The following is a 24,372-nucleotide window of genomic DNA, read 5'->3' on the forward strand; positions in this document are numbered from 1 at the left end:
TTTGGGTGTCGAAAAAGAAAGAATTGGTTCTAAATTAGGCTCCGAACCAGCACTCAAACTATAGTGACACAGTAACACACTCTGTAGCGACACAGCAACACACTCTGTAGCGACACAGTAACACACACTGTAGCGACACAGTAACACACACTGTAGCGACACAGTAACACACACTGTAGCGACACAGTAACACACTCTGTAGCGACACAGTAACACACTGTAGCGACACAGTAACACACACTGTAGCGACACAGTAACACACACTGTAGCGACACAGTAACACACTCTGTAGCGACACAGTAACACGCTCTGTAGCGACACAGTAACACACACTGTAGCGACACAGTAACACACACTGTAGCGACACAGTAACACACACTGTAGCGACACAGTAACACTCTCTGTAGCGACACAGTAACACGCTCTGTAGCGACACAGTAACACGCTCTGTAGCGACAGAGTAACACACTGTAGCGACACAATAACACACTGTAGCGACACAATAACACACTGTAGCGACACAGTAACACGCTCTGTAGCGACACAGTAACACACTGTAGCGACACAGTAACGCGCTCTGTAGCGACACAGTAACACGCTCTGTAGCGACACAGTAACACGCTCTGTAGCGACACAGTAACACGCTCTGTAGTGACACAGTAACACGCTCTGTAGCGACACAGTAACACGCTCTGTAGCGACACAGTAACACACTCTGTAGCGACACAATAACACACTGTAGCGACACAGTAACACACTCTGTAGCGACACAGTAACACACTCTGTAGCGACACAGTAACACACTCTGTAGCGACACAGTAACACACTCTGTAGCGACACAGTAACACACTCTGTAGCGACACAGCAACACACTCTGTAGCGACACAGTAACACACTCTGTAGCGACACAGTAACACGCTCTGTAGCGACACAGTAACACGCTCTGTAGCGACACAGTAACACACTCTGTAGCGACACAGTAACACACTCTGTAGCGACACAGTAACACACTCTGTAGCGACACAGTAACACACTCTGTAGCGACACAGTAACACACTGTCATCTGTTTTTATTTTCCCTTCACACAGTAAATATCACCGTCTTATTGTCCTGTGCAACAACATGGAATATATCCGTAATCATAAATAAATAAACATGATGCATGACTCGCCTTTCAAAAAATAAGAAATAAAGAAATAAAATTCCACATTGATTGTAAATTTTTCTTTAACAGCATGTTCTGAATCCTAAGTGTTTCACTCCTTACATATGAACTGTCATGAATTTAAATACTCTCTCTCTCTCTCTCTCTCTCTCTCTCTCTCTCTCTCTCTCTCTCTCTGTAGATATCTCCATGTCCTGATGATATTTTGGTTTTTCCTGGCTGGAGCGATCACCTTCTACTTCTCGCTCAGTCCCGACAGCCTCATACCCAATGTCCTGATTTCCATAAGCAGCAAAGATAAAGTAAGAGTCTGTGATCTCATGATCTCTTTATTTCATCATTATAGTGAAACCTTGAAAAAACCTCACCAGCTGCATCACTGTCTCTGTGTGCGTGTGCGTCTCTGTGTGTGTGTTTGTGCGTGTTTGTGTGTGTTCATGCGTGTGTGTGTGTTGTACAGAAGCCGGAGCAGCAGGAGCTCTTCCCACAGGGCCACAGTTGTGCAGTTTGTGGGAAGAAAAAGTGCAGGCGACACAGGTGCGATGTCGTTCAAACACAAAGCTTATTTATATATTTATTTATTATTAATTTGTTTAATTTAGACCTTTTACACAGTAAGTTAAAGGTGGGGTCTCCGATATTTGAGAAATGCTTCTGAAAACTGCGTTAGGCCACCAAACAAAACAAAAATCAAAACAAACGTGTAGCCAATGAGCAGAAAGGGGTGGGTCTTGTCAATATGGGCAGAGAGAGTGCGCATGTGCACATATTCACAGACTGGAGTTTCCTGAGTCAATAACTCCTGAGCTAAACTCTGTTACTACACAAAACACGGTTGTAGCTGCCTCTCTACATTACTACGATAGAAAAGAGGTGTTATTTATCCTATATTATTCTGATCCTATATTAACACGTCCTACTCGCCTTATCGTAAGCCTTTCTTCACTTTCTTTCTTTGTTTTTTATCCTCCATGTCAATGTTAAAACCGCTTTCTGCTCATGTCACACATGCGCACTGAACACTCTCTCCACCGCATATTGACAAGCCCCGCCCCTTTCTGCTCACTGGCTACACGTTACGTCAATAACGTCAATTCCAGCTGCCAATACAGTTTTCTATCAGTAAGAGTGTGTGTGTCTGGTCAGGAGTAGTTCTAAATACACACACACACACACATGCATACACATGGCTGATTAATGAGACCCAGGACACAATCACATTTCTATCTAATTAATTATTGTCTCATTTTCAGTGTCCAAACGTTCATATTTTTTAGAGAAATATTTGTGAACAGCCTGAAATGTTTTCAGATATACAATTTATAATATACAATTTATAGTGAGAAATGTATACACACACACACACACACACACACACACACAGGAGAGAGAGATTAAATGATACATTTCCAATATTCTATGAGCATCACAGTAGGATTAATGATTATGATGATGATGATGATGATGATAATAATACCAGGAGGAACTTAAATTGTTTTTATCTGTAGACGGGCTCTTCTTCTGGAAAACTACCAGCCGTGGTTGGGGTTGAAGGTGCACTCCAAGGTGGACACGTCCATCAGAGAGGTACGCTCACTGATCACTCACAGCTGAGTCATGAGCATGAGACCTTCTCGTGAACTCTCTAACGTTCTCTGTGATTCTCTGGTGTCCAGGTGTTGGAGTTGGTCCTAGAGAACTTTGTGTATCCGTGGTACAGGTACGACACAATCACACATTCACCGTAGAGATTTTTTATTTACTTTTTCCTGTGTAATTAATCCGTGTCAGGACTTTGTGTTGTTCAGAGACATTACAGATGATGAAGCGTGCGTGGACGAACTCAGACAGACCTTAAGATTTTTCGCCTCCGTTCTGGTCCGGCGAGCTCAGAAGGTGAGCAGCGGGTTCTGTGCATGTCAACTTAATTCAATACATCCGGGAAATTAATTAGAATTATTTCATTAACAGACATATCGTCTTGGCTACATTACTGTATTTCTTATGGTTAACAAATCAGCAATAATAAACCGTAATTAATGGTAATATGAACTGATTAAAAAAAAAATTCAGCGCATAATTTATAAGTGAGACTGAATAGTGGGTGCCAATATTTATTTCAACTAATCATCATTATTTGTACTGTCGTAATCTGCTGGATAATCTTATTGATACAGAATGTTAGGAAAGCAGTAATTTATATGTAAACAAATTCAAGTACGTTTGCAAGTAATAAAGAAAAAGAGGGAGAAAAGAACATTTTATATTTAGTGACGTCATGAAATTTTGTAACGAATGAATTTATTTAAAAGTTGTTATAGCAATAAAGCACAGTGCTGATTGTGGCTCTCGCACTTCCTCTGTCCAGGTGAACCTCCCTTCAGTCGTCACTGGGAAAATGATGAAAGCTGCCATGAAGCACATCGAGATCGCTGCTAAAGCACAACAGAAAGGTCAGTCATGTGACTTAAAGCATAAGTCATGAGGAGTTTGTGTTTTCTAATAATGAAATCTGTGTGTGTGTGTGTGTGTGTGTGTGTGTGTGTGTGGGCGGGCAGTGGATAAAAACCGGGGCCTTCAACAGGTGGCGTTGGAGGAATACGGCTCAGATCTGCACTTGGCTCTGCGCAGCCGCCGAGACGAGCTGCTCTACTTACGGAAACTCACAGAGATGCTATTTCCTTACGTCATGCCTCCTAAAGCTACTGACTGCAGGTACAGAACACACACACACACACACACACACACACACACACAGAGTTTGTTTTTCTAAAGAGGAGCATCAAGCTGATAACATTAAACAGATTTTTTTTTTTGTCCTTGTGTTTTTTATTCTTCTACACAACATTTTTTTTCCCAGAATAAGGCATCAAACATTTTGCAGCACAAGGGTAGAAAGTATACTGTGTCTCTCTTTTATATATCATTTTACATGCGCAAAAATAAATAAATAAATAAATAAATAAAAAGAACTGCACTTTTGTTTAATGATAAATTCATTTCATTCTTCCTCTCAGAAGTTTCCCAGAACATCAAATAATGCTAAAGTTTCCCCCCGGACCTGGTTCTTATTATATTCTGTTGCGTAACAGTGAATTTGTGCACATTTTGTAACAGTTGTGTTCGGAATCTAAAACGTTTGTCTTAAATCCGCTGTCGGAAAAGTCAAATATGCAGAAGAGGCTGGTAAAGTAAATAAAGAATGTTCCGGAGCTGGAGGATTTTACTGCTCCAGACCAACAAGGGACACAGAAACTTCAGCACACAGAATGCAGTGAAGCTTTCAGACTGGACCATTTGTGTAAATGTAGACATTATTGTCTCTTGTAGTATTCATGCACAGTATTCCCAGTCATTTTTATCATCTCTTGTATTATTATTATTATTATTATTATTTTTTTAAAATTATTAACATTTTTCAGATTCTGCAAGGTGCATGTAAACTTATGACCTCAACTGTATACACATGCCTGTGTTTAATTGTATACAAGTGCCCTGATTTTTTAAAACCATCTCGTTGTTGAGCACCGAGTTGTGTATGTCAAATATAAAGACTGTGCAAGGAATTTCAGAGTGATCCGTGATCAAACATTACTCTGTTTTTCCTCTTTTAGGTCTCTGTCTCTGCTGATTCGAGAAGTCATGACCGGCTCTGTGTTTCTCCCAACCATGGACTTCATAGCCGACCCCGTACGTAAGGATGAAAACGTCTAAAAAAAAAAGTCTTCGTTTAAGCTTTTATTGCCGATCCACCTGATAAAGTTTGCTTCAGATGAACCAAGGTGTAAACCATGAAGGAGATACAAATGTACATAGAATCCTTTAGGATGACGTTTTCACCAGGTGCACAACTATGGAGCTGATCCAGTTACTGAGGCAGTAACTCTCACTGCAGCTCCCAAACCCGGATAAAATGGGAGAGCTCGGCATAAAACACGTGCCGAATCTAATATGCGGATGAGACGATCCTCTGTAGCGACCAGATATGCGCTCACTACGCAAGTTGCGTAGAGCCCCGCAAATTACGGAAGGCCCCCTGCCTCATTTTACAGCGCGTGTTAATGTTTACTGTGTAGATGACAATATGAAGCAGAGCTATCCATCTGGCCATGAAAAGAGAAAAAAGAAACAAAATGAGAGTGAAATGCGAGAACAGCAATCAGGTAAACTTGTGTTCTCTTCAAGTTTGATGTCAGCCAGAGCAAATAACAGTAATGTTGATGTGATTCTGTCTCTAGTCTCTATCTGACTAGCTAAATGAGCTGTGCAGAGCTGCCAGTGCATCTCTTGGCCTGTCTGTCGGTCACACGACAATTTATTGCGTGAACTTTCGTGTGAATAAACGTCCAAGGGCAACGGTGTTTATAAAAGGCAGCTCGATCGCCGTGCCAACAGCAACATCTGTGTGATGACCAGTACAAATAGTAGCGTCATAGCACTCCTGAATGACAACGTTTATAGTCTCTCAATCAAGGTTACAACAACGTTAATGCAATATGGAAACCAATGGATTTACATTGGAATGGGCATAATGCCAGGTCAGTGCACATCCCTAAGTCAATAATAACCATCAGGGATCAAGTACTGCTCTCGTGCATACTATAGAACAGTGGTCCCCAATCCCCGGGCCGCAGACCAAATGGTACCGGGCCGCCCAAGGAACATTAAATTATTTCCATTGTATTTACTGTGGTGTATTTCGGGTTTGTGCGACTTTCCATGGACGAGAGGTTAACTGAGAGACGTCACCTAAAGCCGCACCAATACCGCGCATGCACAAAATATCATGATATCGGGCCGGGTTTAGGTGACATCTGGAGCTGAGCGGCTGCAAGCGGCAGTGGTGTTGTAGCTTTGGTGGAGAGAGAAGGTGTGTATCGCTCTTCTCTCTGTTCACCAGTACTTTGTCATGTTTAACAGTGCTTGGTGTACGTGCTTATTGTGTTTGCTCAAATTTAACCCACAAATTAGCAAAAATGAGCACGAAACAGACGTCGTTAGAAAGTTAGAAACTCTGCCGGTGTTCTGGATTAAAGTCATGGCGGAAAACCCTGAGATTGTCACCACAGCACTTAAATCCCTATTGCCATTTCCGACATGCTATCTGTGTGAAGCGGGGTTTTCTGCAGTGACGGCAACCGAAACAAAACAACGGAATAAACTGGACATAAGCAACACACTTCGGGTGTCATTGTCTCCTATTACCCCAGATGGAACCGTCTCGTTGCAAAGAAACAAGCTCAGGGTTCTCACTGATTTAGCGTTGTAGTGAGTTAAAAAGGCATGTTTAAACAGAATTAAATTAAAATTATTAATTTTAATTTAATCGTATAGCCCCCACCCCCCAGGTTGGGGACCACTGCTATAGAACACAGTGATAGCTATTTTAGCTTTTATACCTTCACATGATAGGGATTTTTGATATCAAGAATTCAGTTTTCAATACTTAAAATGTAAATATTAAGAGTGTGATTTCTAGAAGTAACCATATTTTTGATATTAGGAATTACATTTTACACTAGTAAAAACATCATTTCTGATATCTGCTATTGCATAGTCACTTGCAGCAAACTTTTTTAAAAGGAGGGAGGTTTGGTCAGGTAGGAGGGCCCCTTAGCAGAATTTTGCTTAGGGCCCCAGGGAGGTCAGGATCGGCTCAGGTTGCGACTACGTAGATCCGAAAAAATCATCGACAATATTTCCACTCTATGAATTTGTGTAGAACCCTAATGTACACTTTTACCCTTGGGATAGAAAATACTGTCTGTTAATGTAAGCTAATGTAGCACATATGAGAGGTGGCACAGTTGTATTAACCTGTGTTCGGTCGGCGACTAAGTTTCTTTTTCTACTTCCTTTCTAGGACACAGTAAACTACATGGTGCTCTTGTTCATTGATGACACTCCTGTGAGTATTTTTACATTTATCTGACACTCAGAACTGCAGACCATGTGTTTGTTTTTTCCACCATTTAAAAAGTGACTGATGCCTGGTGCTTACCAACCTGGTGCTTATACTGGATTTAAAGGCAGTGTCTCCGATTTCTGAGAAATGCTTCAGAAAACTGAGTCGGGCCGAATAATAAACAAAAATCAAAACAAACGTGTAGCCAATGAGCAGAAAGGGGCGGGGCTTGTCATTATGAGGCAGAGAGAGTGTTCAGTGCGCATGTGTGACATTAGCAGAAAGCGGTTTTAGCATTGTTATGGCGGATAAAAACAAAGAAAGAAAGGCAAGAAGTAGGACGTGTTAATATAGGATCAGCTTCCCAGCGCTGGAGAGAACTGAAGGAGCAGGAAGTTGGCCACATATTCACAGATTGGAGTTTCCCGAGTCAATAACTCCTGAGCTAAACACTGTTACTACACAAATAACACCTCTTTTCTATCGTAGTAATGTAGAGAGGCAGCTACAACCGCGTTTTGTGTAGTAACAGCGTTTAGCTCAGGAGTTATTGACTCTGGAAATTCAACTTTACTTAAGTAATGTTGGTTTTGCTTTGTTACACAGAACTAATATATGCCTTTGTCCTTTACATGATTATGCCTGTGTGTCATTTTTGCTTGTTTGTTTATCTGCAATCGTATTGTTCTTCCCTTCAGCTATGATAAAGACATATTTGTTTCCATTAGTTGCCTGGGTTACGTATGTATGTGTGGGTGGAGCTATAAATACAGGGGCGGGACCCATTTGGGTTAGGGGCGTGTTTGTTTTGGTGATTTCAAATGTCGACATTGGCTTTCAAACATCGGAGACCCTGCCTTTAAACAAAGAACTATAAAGGTTAGATTAATTTTTCGACCTTAATCGAATACGGCATGGACGAGTCCGTCGTCTTAGCTTTGGCTGAATATTGAGGAGGATTTCCAGCATAAGATATATAAAGTAAACACTACGAGGCTGTGACATGGGAAACTAGCAAATGTTGTTATGTAAGAGATGAAGCATTTGGGTGTGTGCTCTGTATGGATCGGGTGGTGTGACCTGACCTCTGACCTCAGGTGGAGTTGCTGTTAGCCTGAAGTTAATTACCACCCAGTCACAACACAAGCTTCCTGTTTCAAAGTGCCGACAGCTAAATAAGGCACTTTCTATAAACGTTAGAGAAAAGCTCGTTAATTTTAGATTAGCTGGATTAGCTTTAGATTAGTCTTCCATGCACGTCCTTTAGAGAGTTGTAACAGTGTTCCTGTAACCAGTGGGTTAATGTAAACTTTGTAGTTTGTAAATAACAATTGAAAGAGCGTCCCAAATCACATAGTGTAAAGTAGTGTACTGTAGATTTGATGAGAATAAGTGCACGTATACATCGGGATGACGCACTTATTCCACTGTAAAAACGTGTGGAATGTCGGACACATCGTGAACTCAACACTCGCAGCTTTGCTTACCGTACGTAGCAAATGTGGTCAGGGCTAAAAAGCGATGACGCTGCATGAGAAAAAGATTTCGGGATGGCCGACGACGAAGCAGCATTTATTTGGCACATATACGTTACAGCACGGTAAAATTCTTTCTTCACATAACCCAACTTTGGCGTTTGGGGTAAGAGCACAGGGTCAGACATGATACAACAGAGAGGGTTAAGGGCCTTGCTCAAGGGCCAAACAGTTGCAGCTTGGCAGTGCTGGGGCTTGAACCCTGATCCTCTGATCAACAACCTAGAGATTTAACCACTTAAGCCACCACTGCCCCAATCTTACACGTCTTTTAAATGAACTCCACGTTGTGTGATTTTTATTTATTCAGAATTTTTATTCTGCTAAATCTAGCGGTGTCACATCACATGCTTTTCCCAATAACTTGCCATTGGCTGGGAAACAGCTTATGCATCTGGTTAGTAAAAACATTAGTAACATTATTCACTAGATGCTAGAGTGCATAGTGCACAGTGTAAGTGTGAAGTAAGTCATTTGGGATGCAGCTAAGGTAACTATAATAACTAAAGGACTAGAGCAACTTGCACAGGCTTTAGTGATTTATTTCCAGTATGTTTTGCTCCCTCTGATGTTCAGCTGTAAAAATGAGCTTCTCATTTTGTCTTGTTTCTCTGTTAGCCTGAGACAGCAACCGAGCCTCCGTCTGCACTGGTGCCCTTCCTACAGAAATACGCAGACTCACGCAACAAAAATCCCTCTGTAAGTCCAGTGAGATAAACCATAAAACATCCTGGAATTATAGAGCTTGGGGTCATCAGTTGTTAGTTTTTTATGTTGTATGTAGTGCCTTCAGTTCTAATATTGAAACAGAATGTGTGTGTGTGTGTAACTGAGTGTGTAATAAAGTTACACGTGTGTGTTAGGTGCTGAAGATGGACCTGAAGGAGATTCGAGTGCAGCAGGATCTGCTGTTCCGCTTTATGAGTTTCCTAAAACAGGAAGGAGCCGTGCATGTGCTGCAATTCTGCCTTGCTGTGGGTGAGTGTGTGTGTGTGGGTCTGTGTGGGTGTGTGTGCGGGTCTGTGTGGGTGTGGGTGTGTGTGTGTGTGTGTGGGTGTGTGGGTCTGTGTGGGTGTGTGTGTGGGTCTGTGTGGGTGTGTGTGTGGGTGTGTGTGTGTGGGTGTGTGGGTCTGTGTGGGTGTGTGTGTGGGTCTGTGTGTGTGGGGGTCTGTGTGGGTGTGTGTGTGGGTCTGTGTGGGTGTGTGTGTGGGTGTGTGTGTGTGGGTGTGTGGGTCTGTGTGGGTGTGTGTGTGGGTCTGTGTGTGTGTGGGTCTGTGTGTGTGTGGGTCTGTGTGTGTGGGGGTCTGTGTGGGTGTGTGTGTGGGTGTGTGTGTGGGTGTGTGTGTGGGTCTGTGTGGGTGTGTGTGTGGGTGTGTGTGTGGGTGTGTGTGTGGGTGTGTGTGTGGGTGTGTGTGTGGGTGTGTGTGTGGGTGTGTGTGTGGGTGTGTGTGTGGGTCTGTGTGTGGGTCTGTGTGTGGGTCTGTGTGTGTGTCTGTGTGTGGGTCTGTGTGGGTGTGTGTGTGGGTCTGTGTGTGTGGGTCTGTGTGTGTGTGTGTGTGTGTGGGTCTGTGTGTGGGTCTGTGTGGGTGTGTGTGTGGGTCTGTGTGGGTGTGTGTGTGGGTGTGTGTGTGGGTCTGTGTGGGTGTGTGTGTGGGTCTGTGTGGGTGTGTGTGGGTCTGTGTGGGTGTGTGTGTGTGTGTGTGGGTCTGTGTGGGTGTGTGTGTGGGTCTGTGTGGGTGTGTGTGTGGGTCTGTGTGGGTGTGTGTGTGGGTCTGTGTGGGTGTGTGTGTGTGTGTGTGGGTCTGTGTGGGTGTGTGTGTGCGTCTGTGTGGGTGTGGGTGTGGGTGTAGGTGTGTTGGTGTGAGAGAGAGTTAGTGTGTGCTCGTGAGTGTGTGTGCGTGTGCGCATGAGAGTCTGTGTGTGTGTGTGTGTGTGTGTGAGAGAGTGTGGAAACTAGTTTGTAGCTTTGTGTCTTTAAATGATAATTTAGATGTTGTTAAATCGTTGCTTTAAGGATTGCCGTGTCAGTGTCTTTTCCTTTAACGGCTCACAGCCATCTTTAATAAGGAATCTTTAAGGCCCACCAATTTACAGCTCCCAGTTTGTGCGTTTTAATTAATATCTGAATAATAAAGTTTATTTGGTGTGTGTGTGTGTGTATGTGTGTGTTTGTGTGTGTTTTAATGTGTGTGTTTGTAGAAGAGTTCAATGATAAGATCTTGTGTCCGGAGCTGAGTGACTCTGAGATGCAGTCCCTACATGGTGAGGTCCAGAAGATCTACGTGACGTATTGCCTGGAGGAGAGCATCGACAAAATCAGCTTCGACCCCGTCATCATCGAGGAAATCCGCAACAGTGAGTGTGTCTTGTACGACTTTTTTTTTTTTTTAAATAGGTATCATGAAGTGTTGTTTTTAATGTGCACTGTTTCAGTGGTATATCTTTCTTGCAAGTCTCTGGAACTCTACATGAGAGATGAGCCCCATTCTTATTTAAAAATAAAATAGGGAACAATAAAAAAAAAAGCGACTGTTAGTTCCTCTTTATGGTCTCATGATGCCATGAAAACGCTTGTTATTTTTGTCCGACCCACTCCTAAGTGATCGGAGCACTGACATGGAGTCGCTGTTCCCTATCGGATACAGAAACAGCTCCTCACTTACAGCTGTTCCTGCGTGATGACGTGCAGAGAACAGATGAACCGAGTGCCTAGAATTTTACAAATCACAAGCACGAAGATGCCAAATTCGGTTCGGAAGAAATCCCTTACTATTTTTTTACTTCTTTCTCTGTGTGTGTAGTTGCAGAAGGCCCGTACCAAGATGTAGTAAAGCTGCAAAAGATGACGTGTCTCTTTGAGGCCTATGAGCACGTCCTGTCCTTGCTGGAGAACGTTTTCACCCCGATGTTTTGCCACAGCGATGAGGTACAACAGACAACTTTTTTTTTTTAATTAAATCTCAAGTTATTTCTGAAGCATTTTCTTTTAAATCATGACCCAGATATTATTATTATTATTATTATTATTATTATTATTATTATTATTATTATTATTATTATTTTATTCAGTTTATTTTCTACCACTTGCAAGTGACTGAAACACACTTTAGAGATCCAGCAAGATCACAATATGTGTTATAAATGTCTGTGCAAATATAACACACCAAAATGATCTGTTTAACACACCAACCTTCATAAACACCTGGTCCAGCCTCATCTGTCCTCCATTATGTCTGTCTGTATCTGTCTGTCTATCTGTTTGTCTCTCTAGCTGTCTTTCTGTGTCTGTCTGTCTATCTGTTTGTCTCTCTATCTGTCTTTCTGTGTCTATCTATCTGTCTGTTTGTCTTTCTATGTCTGTCTTTCTGTGTCTGTCTGTCTGTCTATTTGTTTGTCTCTCTAGCTGTCTTTCTGTATCTATCTATCTATCTATCTATCTATCTATCTATCTATCTATCTATCTATCTATCTATCTGTCTATCTGTCTATCTGTCTATCTGTCTATCTGTATCTGTGTATCTGTCTATCTGTATTTGTGTATCTATTTGTCTTTCTGTGTCTGTCTGTCTGTTTGTATTTGTATCTCTCTATCTGTATCTGTCTGTCTACCTGTCTGTACCTCTTTATCTATCTGTATCTTTCTATTTCTCCGTCTACCTGGCTGTCTTTCTGTGTTCACATTCATACACATCCCACTCTCTGTTTTTTGGTATAATTTCCTATACGTTCTATTTGACCATTTTCTGTTCTATCTTCTTTGTGTCTTACCTTCATTCTTTTACGTTAGTGTTAATTGGCTTTATTTGTATAGCAAAAGCAGTCTGCATGCGGTACGGCGTACGACGGCGTACGACCGAGAGTCTCTAACACGCGCTTGCTTTGCCATCAAACGTAAAAGAGCTAAAATAAGAGTCGGGGCTAATTCTCCAGCGCTTTTGTATTGATCACGTTCAATTGTTTTGGCATAACGACTGCAAAATAGAGCACTTGTGTTAATCGTGCATCTTTCACTGTTGTTTGCAGTATTTCCGACATCTTCTGTGCGGTGTTGAATCTCCTCCAAGAAATGCTAAACTAAACAGGTGTGTGTCCTTCCTCCTGACTATATACACAGTAATGAATTAGTAATGTGACCCTCTTTTTATATATATATATATATATATATATATATATATATATATATATATATATCTATATCTACAATCCCTCAGTCCATAGCATACTGCAGTTGTTATGTATCTTGTAATGCAGTCCAGATGTTTCTACTCTACGGTTCTAACCCCATCGTGCCTGTTATTCCAGGAATTTGAGTTTGGATGATTTAAGGTAAGTTTGTCAGCATGCTTACGGGCCGTTGCGATGTGTGACTACCTTAATCCCACTGCATGCGAGATGCACTAGCCTGAATGCAGTCACAAGCGCCTGTGCACCGAATTTATTTTATCATTCATTCATTTTTGTTGCGTGTTACCCTTCGACCCTCCTAAAGCTGTTTTGGGGGATTAAGGAGGGACTCGTCGTGACCGGAAAATGAATCCATATGTGTGTGCAGTGGCTTACATCAGTATGGAATGTGTCTGGAAAGTATCCACCCCTGCCTTTTTTACTATTTTGTTGCATTACAAGTGGGAATTTAAATGCATTGAATCAGAGCTTAGCATGTTAATCTAGCCACTGGGTTTTTTGCCCATTCTTCCAGGCAAAACTGTTCCAACTCCTTTAAGTTTAGTTGGTTCTGCTTGTGTATTTAAGCCAGACCACAGATTCTCTATTGGACTGAGATCTGGGCTTTGAATTTAAATGTTTCTCAATAAACCAATTGTGCATTGTTTTAGCAGTGTGTTTGGGAATTAAGAATTAAGGTGCCTTGTAGCAACATCCATCACTACTTCGATTCTTACAAGTTTCCCGGAACCTGCTTTTATTTTGTTCCTCAGAAGATTGTCCTCTTTACCCGCTCACTGACGTTTAAAACACGTCCTCCTCCAGAAGGTGGATATGAGAACGTTTCTGTCAAATCCCTTCCTGTTCAGAATTTATATATATATATTAAAGGGGATTCCCACCTCCACCTTGTGTGTGTGGAGTTTGCATGTTCTCCCCGTGCCTCGGGGGTTTCCTCTGGGTACTCCGGTTTCCTCCCCCGGTCCAAAGACATGCATGGTAGGTTGATTGGCATCTCTGGAAATTGTCCGTAGTGTGTGAGTGTGTGAGTGAATGAGTGTGTGTGTGTGTGTGTGTGTGCCCTGTGATGGGTTGGCACTCCGTCCAGGGTGTATCCTGCCTCGATGCCCGATGACGCCTGAGATAGGCACAGGCTCCCCGTGACCCGAGAAGTTCGGATAAAAGTGGTAGAAAATGAATAAACCCCTGATTGATACTTTCCCATCTTCTCCAACTTTGTGTGAAGTTCTTTTGCTAGACTTTATGGTCGGACTTCATGGTGCTGTTTGTTCTTTAACGAAGTCTGTGCTGTTCCACACAAGAGCATATCTATTTATATATATTTACTTTCATTGCATTACAACTCTGTTTTCTTTGCTAAGAAAGAATTTTGCTGTTTCATAGCATATTCAATACAAAAACAAGTTTCATTGGAGCTTCAGCCAAACCCCATTTTTGTATTTCACTTGTGAAATGTGTGAGTGTTGTGTAATGTAAATTATGGGTGTTCCCTCATTTCCAAACATTTTTATTTCCAAACAATTTTGGCTGCCTACAGATGGTATTTATGTAGCAGATAAACCACATGTTTTCTGAGGAGAGAGAAGAGAAGGTCCCACTTTGGATCGTTTTTGTTTTTGTTTTGTTTTGTTTGTTAGTTTAAAACTGCATGAAGGTGTATGGACAAGTTGAAATTCCCAAGTCAAATGCCATGCAAAATGCCAATAACCTTCTGGGGATTCTACATACGTACTCTCAGATGTTGCGTATTTTTCCACAGGTTCTTGTAATTACTATCAAATGCTCTCAGAAACGACTAATTACACGTGTTATGAAAATTTTATCAAATTCCTAGTAGTAGTCGTGGTGGGCTTGGACAGGCAAAAACACATGAAAGGGTTTATTAACTTATAATGATGTCGTTTACATATATGTCAAAGTGATGTATCAGTAGGAGACACCAGTCACAATCACACACATTGATATTAAATGGCCACACCTACAAAAAAAAAAGTACAAAAAAAAAGTGATAGGAAGTGCTCAGGACTGACTGACTATCTCTTCCATCATCCAATGCTACCTGTGTGTACTTGGCTACAACTGACACGTAGATCAGACGTCACATCTCTACGACGGCTTAATATCACTGGCAGCAAGCCCACGTCTGTCAGCGCAAAATCTTCACCTACTTCAGGTCCCCCATCTATCAAAACCATCCTAACGCTGCGACCCCGAATTTTAAAGTCCTTCCCCAACACACCGAAGTGAGTCAGGCTGTGTGTGTGTGTGTGTGTGTGTGTGTGTGTGTGTGTTGATCTCTGGAGTGCTGATCTGGAGACCAGTTTTATACTAAAACGGTTTCACAACAGCCCGGATTTTTTTATTTTCAGCCACTTTGCTGCTAAATGTTTTCCGTCATCAGCATGTTTAGCGTTCTGCTTTTTGACAAAGCAAAGCTGTTCTGAGATCAGCACGTAGGACAGAGACATATCGTCACCTGCCTAATTTTGGTCCGCATGCTTCTTCTTGGATGCCCTTTCATGCTTTGCAGTTTTGCGTGTTGTCGTGCCTGTTTGGATTCGATCTATATACGGCTGCGTGAATTACAACGTGCCTAACTAAAACAAATAAAATGAACATTAGAACAATATCTGATGTGTGCAGCTACATTTGACTGCGACCCGTCAGTACGTTTATACGAGCCTCTGTGTTTGCACTGGTTCTTTTCGGTCCTGTTGTTGGATGGTTTGCAGTGTTGGCCATTTACACCGTTGGACCTTTTCATGCAACTGTAAAACGTGTGCTTGTGCAGGAACCCACCTAAACGTGGCGAGTCGTTTGGGATCAGCCGCATCGGCAGTAAGCTGAAGGGCGTGTTTAGGAGCAGCACGATGGAAGGAGCAATGCTACCCACCTACACCATGGTCGATGGAGAAGAGGACATGGTGAGACATGCACTTTCCTCCTCAACCAAAACAGATCGTCTGACTCTTTGTCTAACTCTGGTTGCTCGTAAAAGGAGAAAAATCACATTTAAAAGCTTTTTCTTCTGTTCTTCTGAGGGATGCAGATACATTTACAGTCTATTTATGGAAGAACGGCATTGTGACTATCATATTATCAGCGTCATCGACATTACTCAGTCTGGACACTCATCATCGTTATAAATGTCTTTAAGTCTCTCGTCTGTACAGCGTGCCAGCATTGTTCTCAGTTTTGTTGCTCTGATTACAAACTGAGACTAGACTCGTGTCCGTTTCTCAACTTGACCATTAAAAAATCTATACTTTAAGCAGACGGACTGCATTTAAACTGGTTAAACTGGTCCCAACATCATTACAAGCGAACAGCCAATGGGAATTTACCCACATTGAAACATTTGCATGCTGATGTGGTTAAATATATTATTGTTAAAAAGCTGAATTGTTATCTCATGATCTGACTTAAGACTTGTGTCGGTCTTTTCAGATCCCTGCTCCTTTACTATTTAAAGTATGATGTCAAATCAACACGTCCCCTCGCTGGGAGAAGTGTAAAAGTTCCCCTTTTCTACTTTCACTAAGTTTTTAGTAGTATTACATACTTTACAGACACAGAACTTGGTTAAACATGTAACATCGACCATGTTAATCATCGTCGTTAGAGTTAGCGCGAACGGGAGCTAGCTAGCTTGTTGCTAATGCTGCTCGCTGTTGTGCTCCACTTTTGTTGCTGCGCTTTAATTTTAATCCAAAATATAATCATAAATGTTTAAAGTTTGCTTTAATAGAACTGAACCAACAGTCACTCAGGACTGTAACTGCGGGTAAAGTAGTTTTATGCGATCAAAAATCACTCTTTTATTCTCCCAGGGTTTTTTGTGGTTTATTTGTATTCATTCTTTAGGTGTGAATCATTTCTTTCTCCGATTAAAAGAAAATGAAAATACTTAACCTATTTCATTGATAACCTCTTGGTTCCTAACACACAACCATTTCAGGAGAGATATCGATATGTACACAATTAAGACAAACTGCCACGTATTCATTTTTTGTCGTTTTAAAAAAACACATTTTCCCAGGTGGAGGAGGCGACGGTGGTGGTGGAGGACGACTCCACTCCTGTGCCCGTAGAAGTGGTGTCTACTCCAGGAACACAGAGGAACCTGTCAGCTTGGATCATCTCTATTCCCTTCGTAGACTTCTTTGACGACGAAGCCAAGAAAGAGCGCGTTCCTGTCTTCTGCATCGACGTGGAGAGGCACGACCGAGAGCACGGTGCGCAGTGTATTCATCTCTGACTGGTCACGTGCGTCATAAGGCATCATACAGCTAAGACGCGGATCAGAAATCTGTCGAACAATAAGCGTATATCTTACTTCTCATTACAACACACAGATCTGTGTGTGCAAAGCTGCTCTCAGATCCCACAGAAAACAGACTACCGAGTTTCACTACTGTGCAATAAAATGTCCACAGGGCTGAAAATTGTAGGGAAAAAAACCTTATTCTTATTCTAACTGCTGTCTCGCCCTTTTCCTGTCCAACCTACTTACGCTCTCTCTCTTTCTCTCTCTCTTTTCCTCTCCCTCCCTAACAACAATGAGGGAGAAAAGAGCAAAACAATCAGGAAAAAAATAAACCTTTCTTTATCTCTCTCTCTCTCTCTCTCTCTCTCTCTTACACTCACTCACTCTCTCTCTCACTCTGTCTGCCTTGCTTTCAGTGGGTCACGAGACAGAAATCTGGTCAGTCTACAGGAGGTACTTCGAGTTCTACGTCCTCGAGTCCAAACTCACAGAATTCCACGGTACGCCCAATTTATCTCTCGTGGTTTTGAGCCCCAGCTTCCTTTAGCTTTGTTTAGTATACACTTTATCCCAGTTCTTTTTTTTTTGCACTCATTTTCCTTGACACAGGTTCATTCCAGGATGCACAGCTCCCTTCCAAAAGAATCATCGGACCAAAAAATTTCGAGTTCCTGACCTCCAAGCGTGAGGAGTTTGAGGAATACCTGCAGGTCAGCGGGTTTCTCTCTTTAAAACTCTGTTTGCTAAAAACTCAAAATTGCCGTCGTGTGTGTTGAGCGCGGAAACAAAATATTGACTTTGCCTACAAGACGGAGTTGGATTTCTAATTATGTGAGTTGTGTTTAACCTATAAACTGGGGGGGCACGGTGGCTTAGTGGTTAGCTCGTTCGCCTCACAACTCCAGGGTCGGGGGTTCGATTCCCGCCTCCGCCTCGTGTGTGTGGAGTTTGCATGTTCTCCCCGTGCCTCGGGGGTTTCCTCCGGGTACTCCGGTTTCCTCTCCCGGTCCAAAGACATGCATGGTAGGTTGATTGGCATCTCTGGAAAATTGTCCGTAGTGTGTGAGTGTGTGAGTGAATGAGAGTGTGTGTGCCCTGTGATGGGTTGGCACTCTGTCCAGGGTGTATCCTGCCTCGATGCCCGATGACGCCTGAGATAGGCACAGGCTCCCCGTGACCCGAGATGTTCGGATAAGCGGTAGAAAGTGAGTGAGTGAATGAGTGAGTAACATATAAACCGTGTCGTTATTCGTTATGGCTCCGGTATCAGAACACTTAACATTTAACAACCAGAATATTTACAGATTTCCATCATGGGGAATAAAAATCATATACAATTGCTTATGGATTCAGCTATTAATTAAATCTAACGAAACAGACGTATCGAACCGTCAGTTTTTTAAAAATAAAAAACAACGTAATGATCAAATTGCTGTGGTGTAATTGGAATAAAGACTTCAGGATGTGATGCGATGGGAAAAGAATCACCTTTAAGTAACTTTAAGGCCACAGAGGTGCTGATTATTTTCTTCTAGCATTGTGACCCTAAGAGATACCTTATTATTTATGTTGGTATGAATTGAAGAGACAAACTTGTCCAACGGGACGTTCACAATGCTCACATTTCTGTTGTGTTTCTAGAACTTGTTGCGACACCCCGAGCTGAGCAACAGCCAGCTGTTAGCAGACTTCCTCTCCCCTTATAGCACAGAGACGCAGTTCCTCGACAAGATGTTGCCTGACGTCAACCTGGGTGAGGAAAGACTTAATAAAGCACATCTGCACCACAATACTCATTTATGACTCAGATTTTTTTTAATGACATTAAACTGTGGACCGGTGCAGAAAAAACACTAGGGGAGAAGAACGGGTTGTTTTTTAAACCAAAAAAATCTGAATTACGCTTTTTTCCTTTAGTCCAGAATGTACTTCTATTTTGAAGAATTGTTTTTCAACAATTAATTAATTAATTATAGTTTATTTTTATTTATTAATTGAGGGGGGGCACGGTGGCTTAGTGGTTAGCACGTTCGCCTCACACCTCCAGGGTTGGGGGTTCGATTCCCGCCTCCGCCTTTTGTGTGTGGAGTTTGCATGTTCTCCCCGTGCCTCGGGGGTTTCCTCCGGGTACTTTGGAAAATTGTCCGTAGTGTGTGTGTGTGTGAGTGAATGAGAGAGTGTGTGTGTGTGTGTGTGTGTGAGTGAATGAGAGTGTGTGTGTGTGTGTGTGTGTGTGTGTGTGTGTGTGTGTGTGTGAGTGAATGAGAGTGTGTGTGTGCCCTGTGATGGGTTGGCACTCCGTCCAGGGTGTATCCTGCCTTGATGCCCGATGACGCCTGAGATAGGCACAGGCTCCAAGTGACCCGAAGTAGTTCGGATAAGCGGTAGAAAATGAATTGTTCAATGAATGAAGTGATCAAACGTCAGGCTTATTGAAACCGTACAGCTTTAAAAAAAAATAAAATGAACACGTTCTGAGATGATTTTCTGCTCAATACGGTCGTGTGTGTGTGTGTGTGTGTGTATGTGTGTGTTACTGTAGCCTCCCAGTCTAAACGTTTTCTTCTGAGCTCTGTCACGAGGTGTGTTTTTTGTGCTACATACGTAACAGCTGCTCACCGGATGTTTACTAATTTTCGTGTCATTCTGTGTAAACTCTAGAGACTATTGTGTCTAAAATATTCACACCAGCCCGTCTGGCACCAGCAACCGTGCCACAGTCAAGGTCACACAGATCTTGTTGTGAACTTTACTTCAAGCTCTTGATGCCTGTATGCATTGCACTGCAGCACTGCAGCAACACGATTGGCTGATTATTTAACTGACATGTGTACTGACCAGTGATTGTATATATGCATGTAAATGTGTATCATTTTCTGCCTTGTTTCCTTCCAGGGAGGATTTTTAAGTCTGTACCTGGGAAGCTCATTAAGGAGGTGAGTGGAAAAGCTTGCACTTTATTACGTCATTAGTACAAACACGATTATTTCTTACAATCGATCGAACTAAATCTCTAACACGAGACGCTTCATCTGTACAGAAAGGACAGAACCTGGAGCCATTCCTCCAGTCCTTCTTGATCTCGTGCGAGCAACCTAAACCCAAACCGAGCCGCCCTGAACTCACCGTGCTCAGCCCCACGGCGGGCAGCAACAAAAAGGTACTGGAGGTTTCTTTCCAGTGGTTGGACCAATCAGATCGCAGCACAGGGGGCACATAAGAAAACCAAGCAATGGAAGACAAAACCTTCCAACGATGTTGTTATTTGACTGAAATGATAGTTCATGTTTGGTGCAGCTTCCTCACGAGATCTGTTATCACACTTGAACTGCAAAGTCGCACCAACAGCCTCGAAACCACAGCGAAGGCCAACTACCTCCTTTTCATCAGTTACACATCTGCACATCTTATCCATGTCCCATGTGTCTCTCTATTTCATTTAGCGCATTTCCCTTCTGACTTTTTAAAAACATGTCATGCAGATGTTTCAGAATACGATCAAAGTGTTTAAGTGAACAAGTATATAAACTCACACATCTGTCCATACCAGAGAGCAATAAATAAGTCTTTGTACTCTCGCTTCTCTTTTCAGCTCTACAACAGTCTTTATAAAAACAACGCCGGCCAAGCAGACGGCACGGACAGGAAGCATAAACAGAACTATTTTCTGGAGCAGATGGAGCTGGAGGGCGTTTATGACTACATGATGTATGTAGGTAAGTAAAAGCAGGTGGGAGTCTAGGACATTCACTCACTCATTTTCTACCGCTTATCCAAACTACCTCGGGTCACGGGGAGCCACAGGTGTCATCGGGCATCAAGGCAGGATACACCCTGGACGGAGTGCCAACCCATCACAGGGCACACACACACACTCTCATTCACTCACGCAATCACACACTATGGACAATTTTCCAGAGATGCCAATCAACCTACCATGCATGTCTTTGGACCGGGGGAGGAAACCGGAGTACCCGGAGGAAACCCCCGAGGCACGGGGAGAACATGCAAACTCCACACACACAAGGTGGAGGCGGGAATCGAACCCCCAACCCTGGAGGTGTGAGGCGAACATGCTAACCACTAAGCCACCGTGCCCCCGGGTCTAGGACTTGAATTTTGAAAATTTGATAAAACTCTCTGTAAATAAATGTTAGTAATAAATCGAACACAGTAGCCCTTAGCCATCTTTGTCAAGAAAACGCAATATAAATGACGATAGTGATCCTCATGCATGTTATTCTCCCTAGTCGAGGCATCAGAAGACGTGAATTCAAACGAACGGTGAAAATAAATGTAATAATGCTTTGTGTATAAACGAATAGCTCAAACTATTTTTCACTGTTTTATTATTTTCATGATCAGAGTTCTGGATGATATTTAAATCTAGTTAATATTCAGAAGAGAAACAAGTGTAAACTTGTTGTTTATATGTTTATTCATTTCTAGCCACCAGGACAATTAAACTGTACATAGACTGGGTGAAGCTGCAGCCTGACAACATCCCACACACAGACACAACAAAGACTCGTTTATTACTGACTCAGTTTATGGGAAATTCCATGAGGTTTTACAGATTTTACTCTTTCATTCACATCTCATTTTGTGTGTGTGTGTGTGTGTGTGTGTGTGTGTGTGTACACTAGGTCGTGTGGTTTTCCACATGCCTGACTGGCTGCACCATGTGCTCTCTGCCGGCCGTATACTTGTTAAGAAGACTCTGGAGGCTTACATGGACCAGTACCTCCAGTACAAACTGGACCAGATCTTACAGGAGCATCGTCTCGTCTCCTTAATCACACTCCTGAGAGGTTTGTGTCTGTCGATGGGCATGTGATTCGTTTTTTTTCTTTTCCTTTTCTTTTTCTATTGTCATCTGTCTAACTCCTGGTCCTCCACCCGTTGAGACGGGCGACTGATAGAAAGGACGTCATATTCACCAGTGAGGAAACTAGAATAGTCACACAACGAGACTGCGCTAATTAATTAACCTCGTTTAGATAGGAGGAGGAGGAGGAGGTGATTCCTTAGCCAAATATTTAAAGAAGAAACATTCATTCACTCAATTCTACCGCTTATCCAAACTACTCGGGTCACGGGGAGCCTGTGCCTATCTCAGGCGTCATCGGGCATCGAGGCAGGATACACCCTGGACGGAGTGCCAACCCATCACAGGGCACACACACACTCTCATTTACTCACACACTCACACACTACGAACAATTTTCCAGAGATGCCAATCAACCTACCATGCATGTCTTTGGACCGGGGGAGGAAACCGGAGTACCCGGAGGAAACCCCCGAGGCATGGGGAGAACATGCAAACTCCACACACACAAGGCAGAGGCAGGAATCAAACCCCCAACCCTGGAGGTGTGAGGCGAACATGCTAACCACTAAGCCACCCTGCAGAAACAGTTGCTTTTTTTTGCTGTGAACTGAAACCACAGTTTCTATAAATTAGAAGGCGGCACTGGGTGAATATACCAGTGTGCTCCCTGTTTAGTTTAGTTTAGGGTGGAGGACAAGCCTTCAGGTTTAAAGTGTGATCCTATGTGAACTCTGTTGTATTTTTCCCCCAGATGCGGTGTTCTGTGAAAACACCGAAGAGCGCTCACCAGAAGATAAACAGAGACGAGCCAAGCAAACATTCGAAGAGATGATGAACTACCTGCCGGGTCGGTAGAGCCTTGTTTAACTCTAGGCACTGTGCAAGTGAAAAGCAAACCATAAACCCGTGTCCTCCTTCTGTATCCTCATCTGGGATCCTTCTGCAATAATGAGGGTGGAGTTTTGAGGGAACTACAATCAGCCTCTGTTTTAGGAAATGAATGGTCTCGTTAAACCGTGTGTAAATATTTGCATAACCAAAGAATCCTCCAGATTTACAAAAGTTTCAGTACTTGTATGTAGAAATCTACTTCACACTGCAAGTTCCTTCTACGGAGAAGTTATTTCGACTCACTTCTGTGCCACTAATCCCCAAGCCGCCAGATTTCATTTCTATTGTTGTAACCGAATGACAAACATTCTTAGTTTAGGGTTGTGTGTGTCAGCTCGCTTTCTGTACTTTTCACATTTTTAAAGTATATTTGTCATTAATGTAAAAGCTGCTTTCTTGATTGTACGCTTAGCAGGAAATTTCGACTAGAACACCGGTGTAGGATATTTTCACGACAAAAAAATAAAAAAAAACCTAGTAAAGACTAAATGATAAATGAAGCCCAGCGATCAAGCTTTTTGTTTCATATCTGAAATGTTAAGTGGTGTTCATGTGAGATCCTTCTGATCCATTAGAGCTGGTGGGGAAGTGCATAGGGGAGGAGAACAAATATGATGGTATTCAGCTGCTCTTCAACTGTCTCCAACAGCCGCTCCTTAACAAGCAGGTAAATAGTGTGTGTGTGTGTGTATATTTTAACTGTGATGATGTGGGAAATGTCTCATTGTGGCCTGTTCCTGTTTTTAGATTACTTACATACTGCTTGACATTGCAGTCGAGGAGCTTTTCCCAGAACTCAACACGGTAAAGCGCTCCCATTGTATTATAGACCTGTTCCTTGCGCCGTCGTTACGGATCAGTCTGAAAAATGTCGTTTTTTTTCTCCTTCCCTCTTTTTTTGTTTATCTCATCACACAGAAGGAAAACCCATGAACTACACAGATGTAACAAAGAATAATCAGACGCCATCAACGACCCTACGGATTTTGGTGACATTCCGGTGTTTGCTCATGTTGTGCAGAAATAAATGTATTTATTATTCATTTTAACACTTTGGGATTCTTTTGGGTTTATTTTCACACTGTGTTCTTACAGCTCTGCCTTTCTGTGCTTGTTCATTTTACCCTCGCTGTCTTCTTAAGGCTGACGAATGATTTCTGACACCTGGTGCACTATGTCGTAACTGGTGATAACAGTGTGTGTACTCACTCACACACACACACACAAACTTGACTTTTTAGCTTGAACTCATCTGATAAACCGACAAAAACTAAAATGATAATAAAACCCAAAACTTCTAATGGAACCTGGGTATTGTAGGTCATTCTAGACCTTGTTCACTTTGTGATCCTGTTGTGACTTTTATTCTACATCTTTTCTTTAAAAATTAATAAATTAGGTATTGCTGGACTTGAGACCGTCTTTGTTTATGACCTGGAAATCGTCTGTTCTGGTAAACATGCGTTGAGGACAGACACACAGTAACAGATAAACCTCTACACGATAAAGCCTTCAAACTGAACGTAAAAACACCCACCAGCACCACCACCTTCTGTACCGATGAACCCTGTAGATAACATTATACATCACAGG

General features: G+C 42.4%; 1 protein-coding gene across 3 annotated transcripts in view; it reads left to right on the plus strand.

The window, feature by feature from the left end:
* Positions 1–23,828, plus strand: part of snx14 (sorting nexin 14) — a 26,081-nt gene extending 2,253 nt beyond the window's left edge. For 2 of the 3 annotated variants that reach the window (XM_027177190.2, XM_027177188.2), the window contains exons 3-30: positions 1,347–1,467; positions 1,626–1,702; positions 2,674–2,752; positions 2,842–2,885; positions 2,974–3,061; positions 3,534–3,618; positions 3,724–3,880; positions 4,780–4,855; positions 7,029–7,073; positions 9,224–9,304; positions 9,469–9,583; positions 10,805–10,960; positions 11,407–11,531; positions 12,629–12,687; positions 12,908–12,931; positions 15,582–15,714; positions 16,830–17,025; positions 17,474–17,557; positions 17,667–17,767; positions 18,699–18,810; positions 19,953–19,993; positions 20,098–20,217; positions 20,650–20,773; positions 21,704–21,868; positions 22,640–22,735; positions 23,355–23,446; positions 23,527–23,583; positions 23,698–23,828. In XM_027177190.2, coding sequence (XP_027032991.1) covers positions 1,347–1,467; positions 1,626–1,702; positions 2,674–2,752; positions 2,842–2,885; positions 2,974–3,061; positions 3,534–3,618; positions 3,724–3,880; positions 4,780–4,855; positions 7,029–7,073; positions 9,224–9,304; positions 9,469–9,583; positions 10,805–10,960; positions 11,407–11,531; positions 12,629–12,687; positions 12,908–12,931; positions 15,582–15,714; positions 16,830–17,025; positions 17,474–17,557; positions 17,667–17,767; positions 18,699–18,810; positions 19,953–19,993; positions 20,098–20,217; positions 20,650–20,773; positions 21,704–21,868; positions 22,640–22,735; positions 23,355–23,446; positions 23,527–23,583; positions 23,698–23,712 — 2,668 coding nt within the window. In that variant the 3' untranslated portion in view covers positions 23,713–23,828. The remainder of the gene's footprint in view (positions 1–1,346; positions 1,468–1,625; positions 1,703–2,673; positions 2,753–2,841; positions 2,886–2,973; positions 3,062–3,533; positions 3,619–3,723; positions 3,881–4,779; positions 4,856–7,028; positions 7,074–9,223; positions 9,305–9,468; positions 9,584–10,804; positions 10,961–11,406; positions 11,532–12,628; positions 12,688–12,907; positions 12,932–15,581; positions 15,715–16,829; positions 17,026–17,473; positions 17,558–17,666; positions 17,768–18,698; positions 18,811–19,952; positions 19,994–20,097; positions 20,218–20,649; positions 20,774–21,703; positions 21,869–22,639; positions 22,736–23,354; positions 23,447–23,526; positions 23,584–23,697) is intronic. The other variant, XM_027177191.2, reaches the window with a different exon arrangement.
* The last annotated feature ends 544 nt before the right edge of the window (positions 23,829–24,372 follow it).

The sequence above is a fragment of the Tachysurus fulvidraco genome, chromosome 9, assembly GCF_022655615.1.
Source record: "Tachysurus fulvidraco isolate hzauxx_2018 chromosome 9, HZAU_PFXX_2.0, whole genome shotgun sequence".
In the NCBI taxonomy this organism is placed as follows: domain Eukaryota; kingdom Metazoa; phylum Chordata; class Actinopteri; order Siluriformes; family Bagridae; genus Tachysurus; species Tachysurus fulvidraco.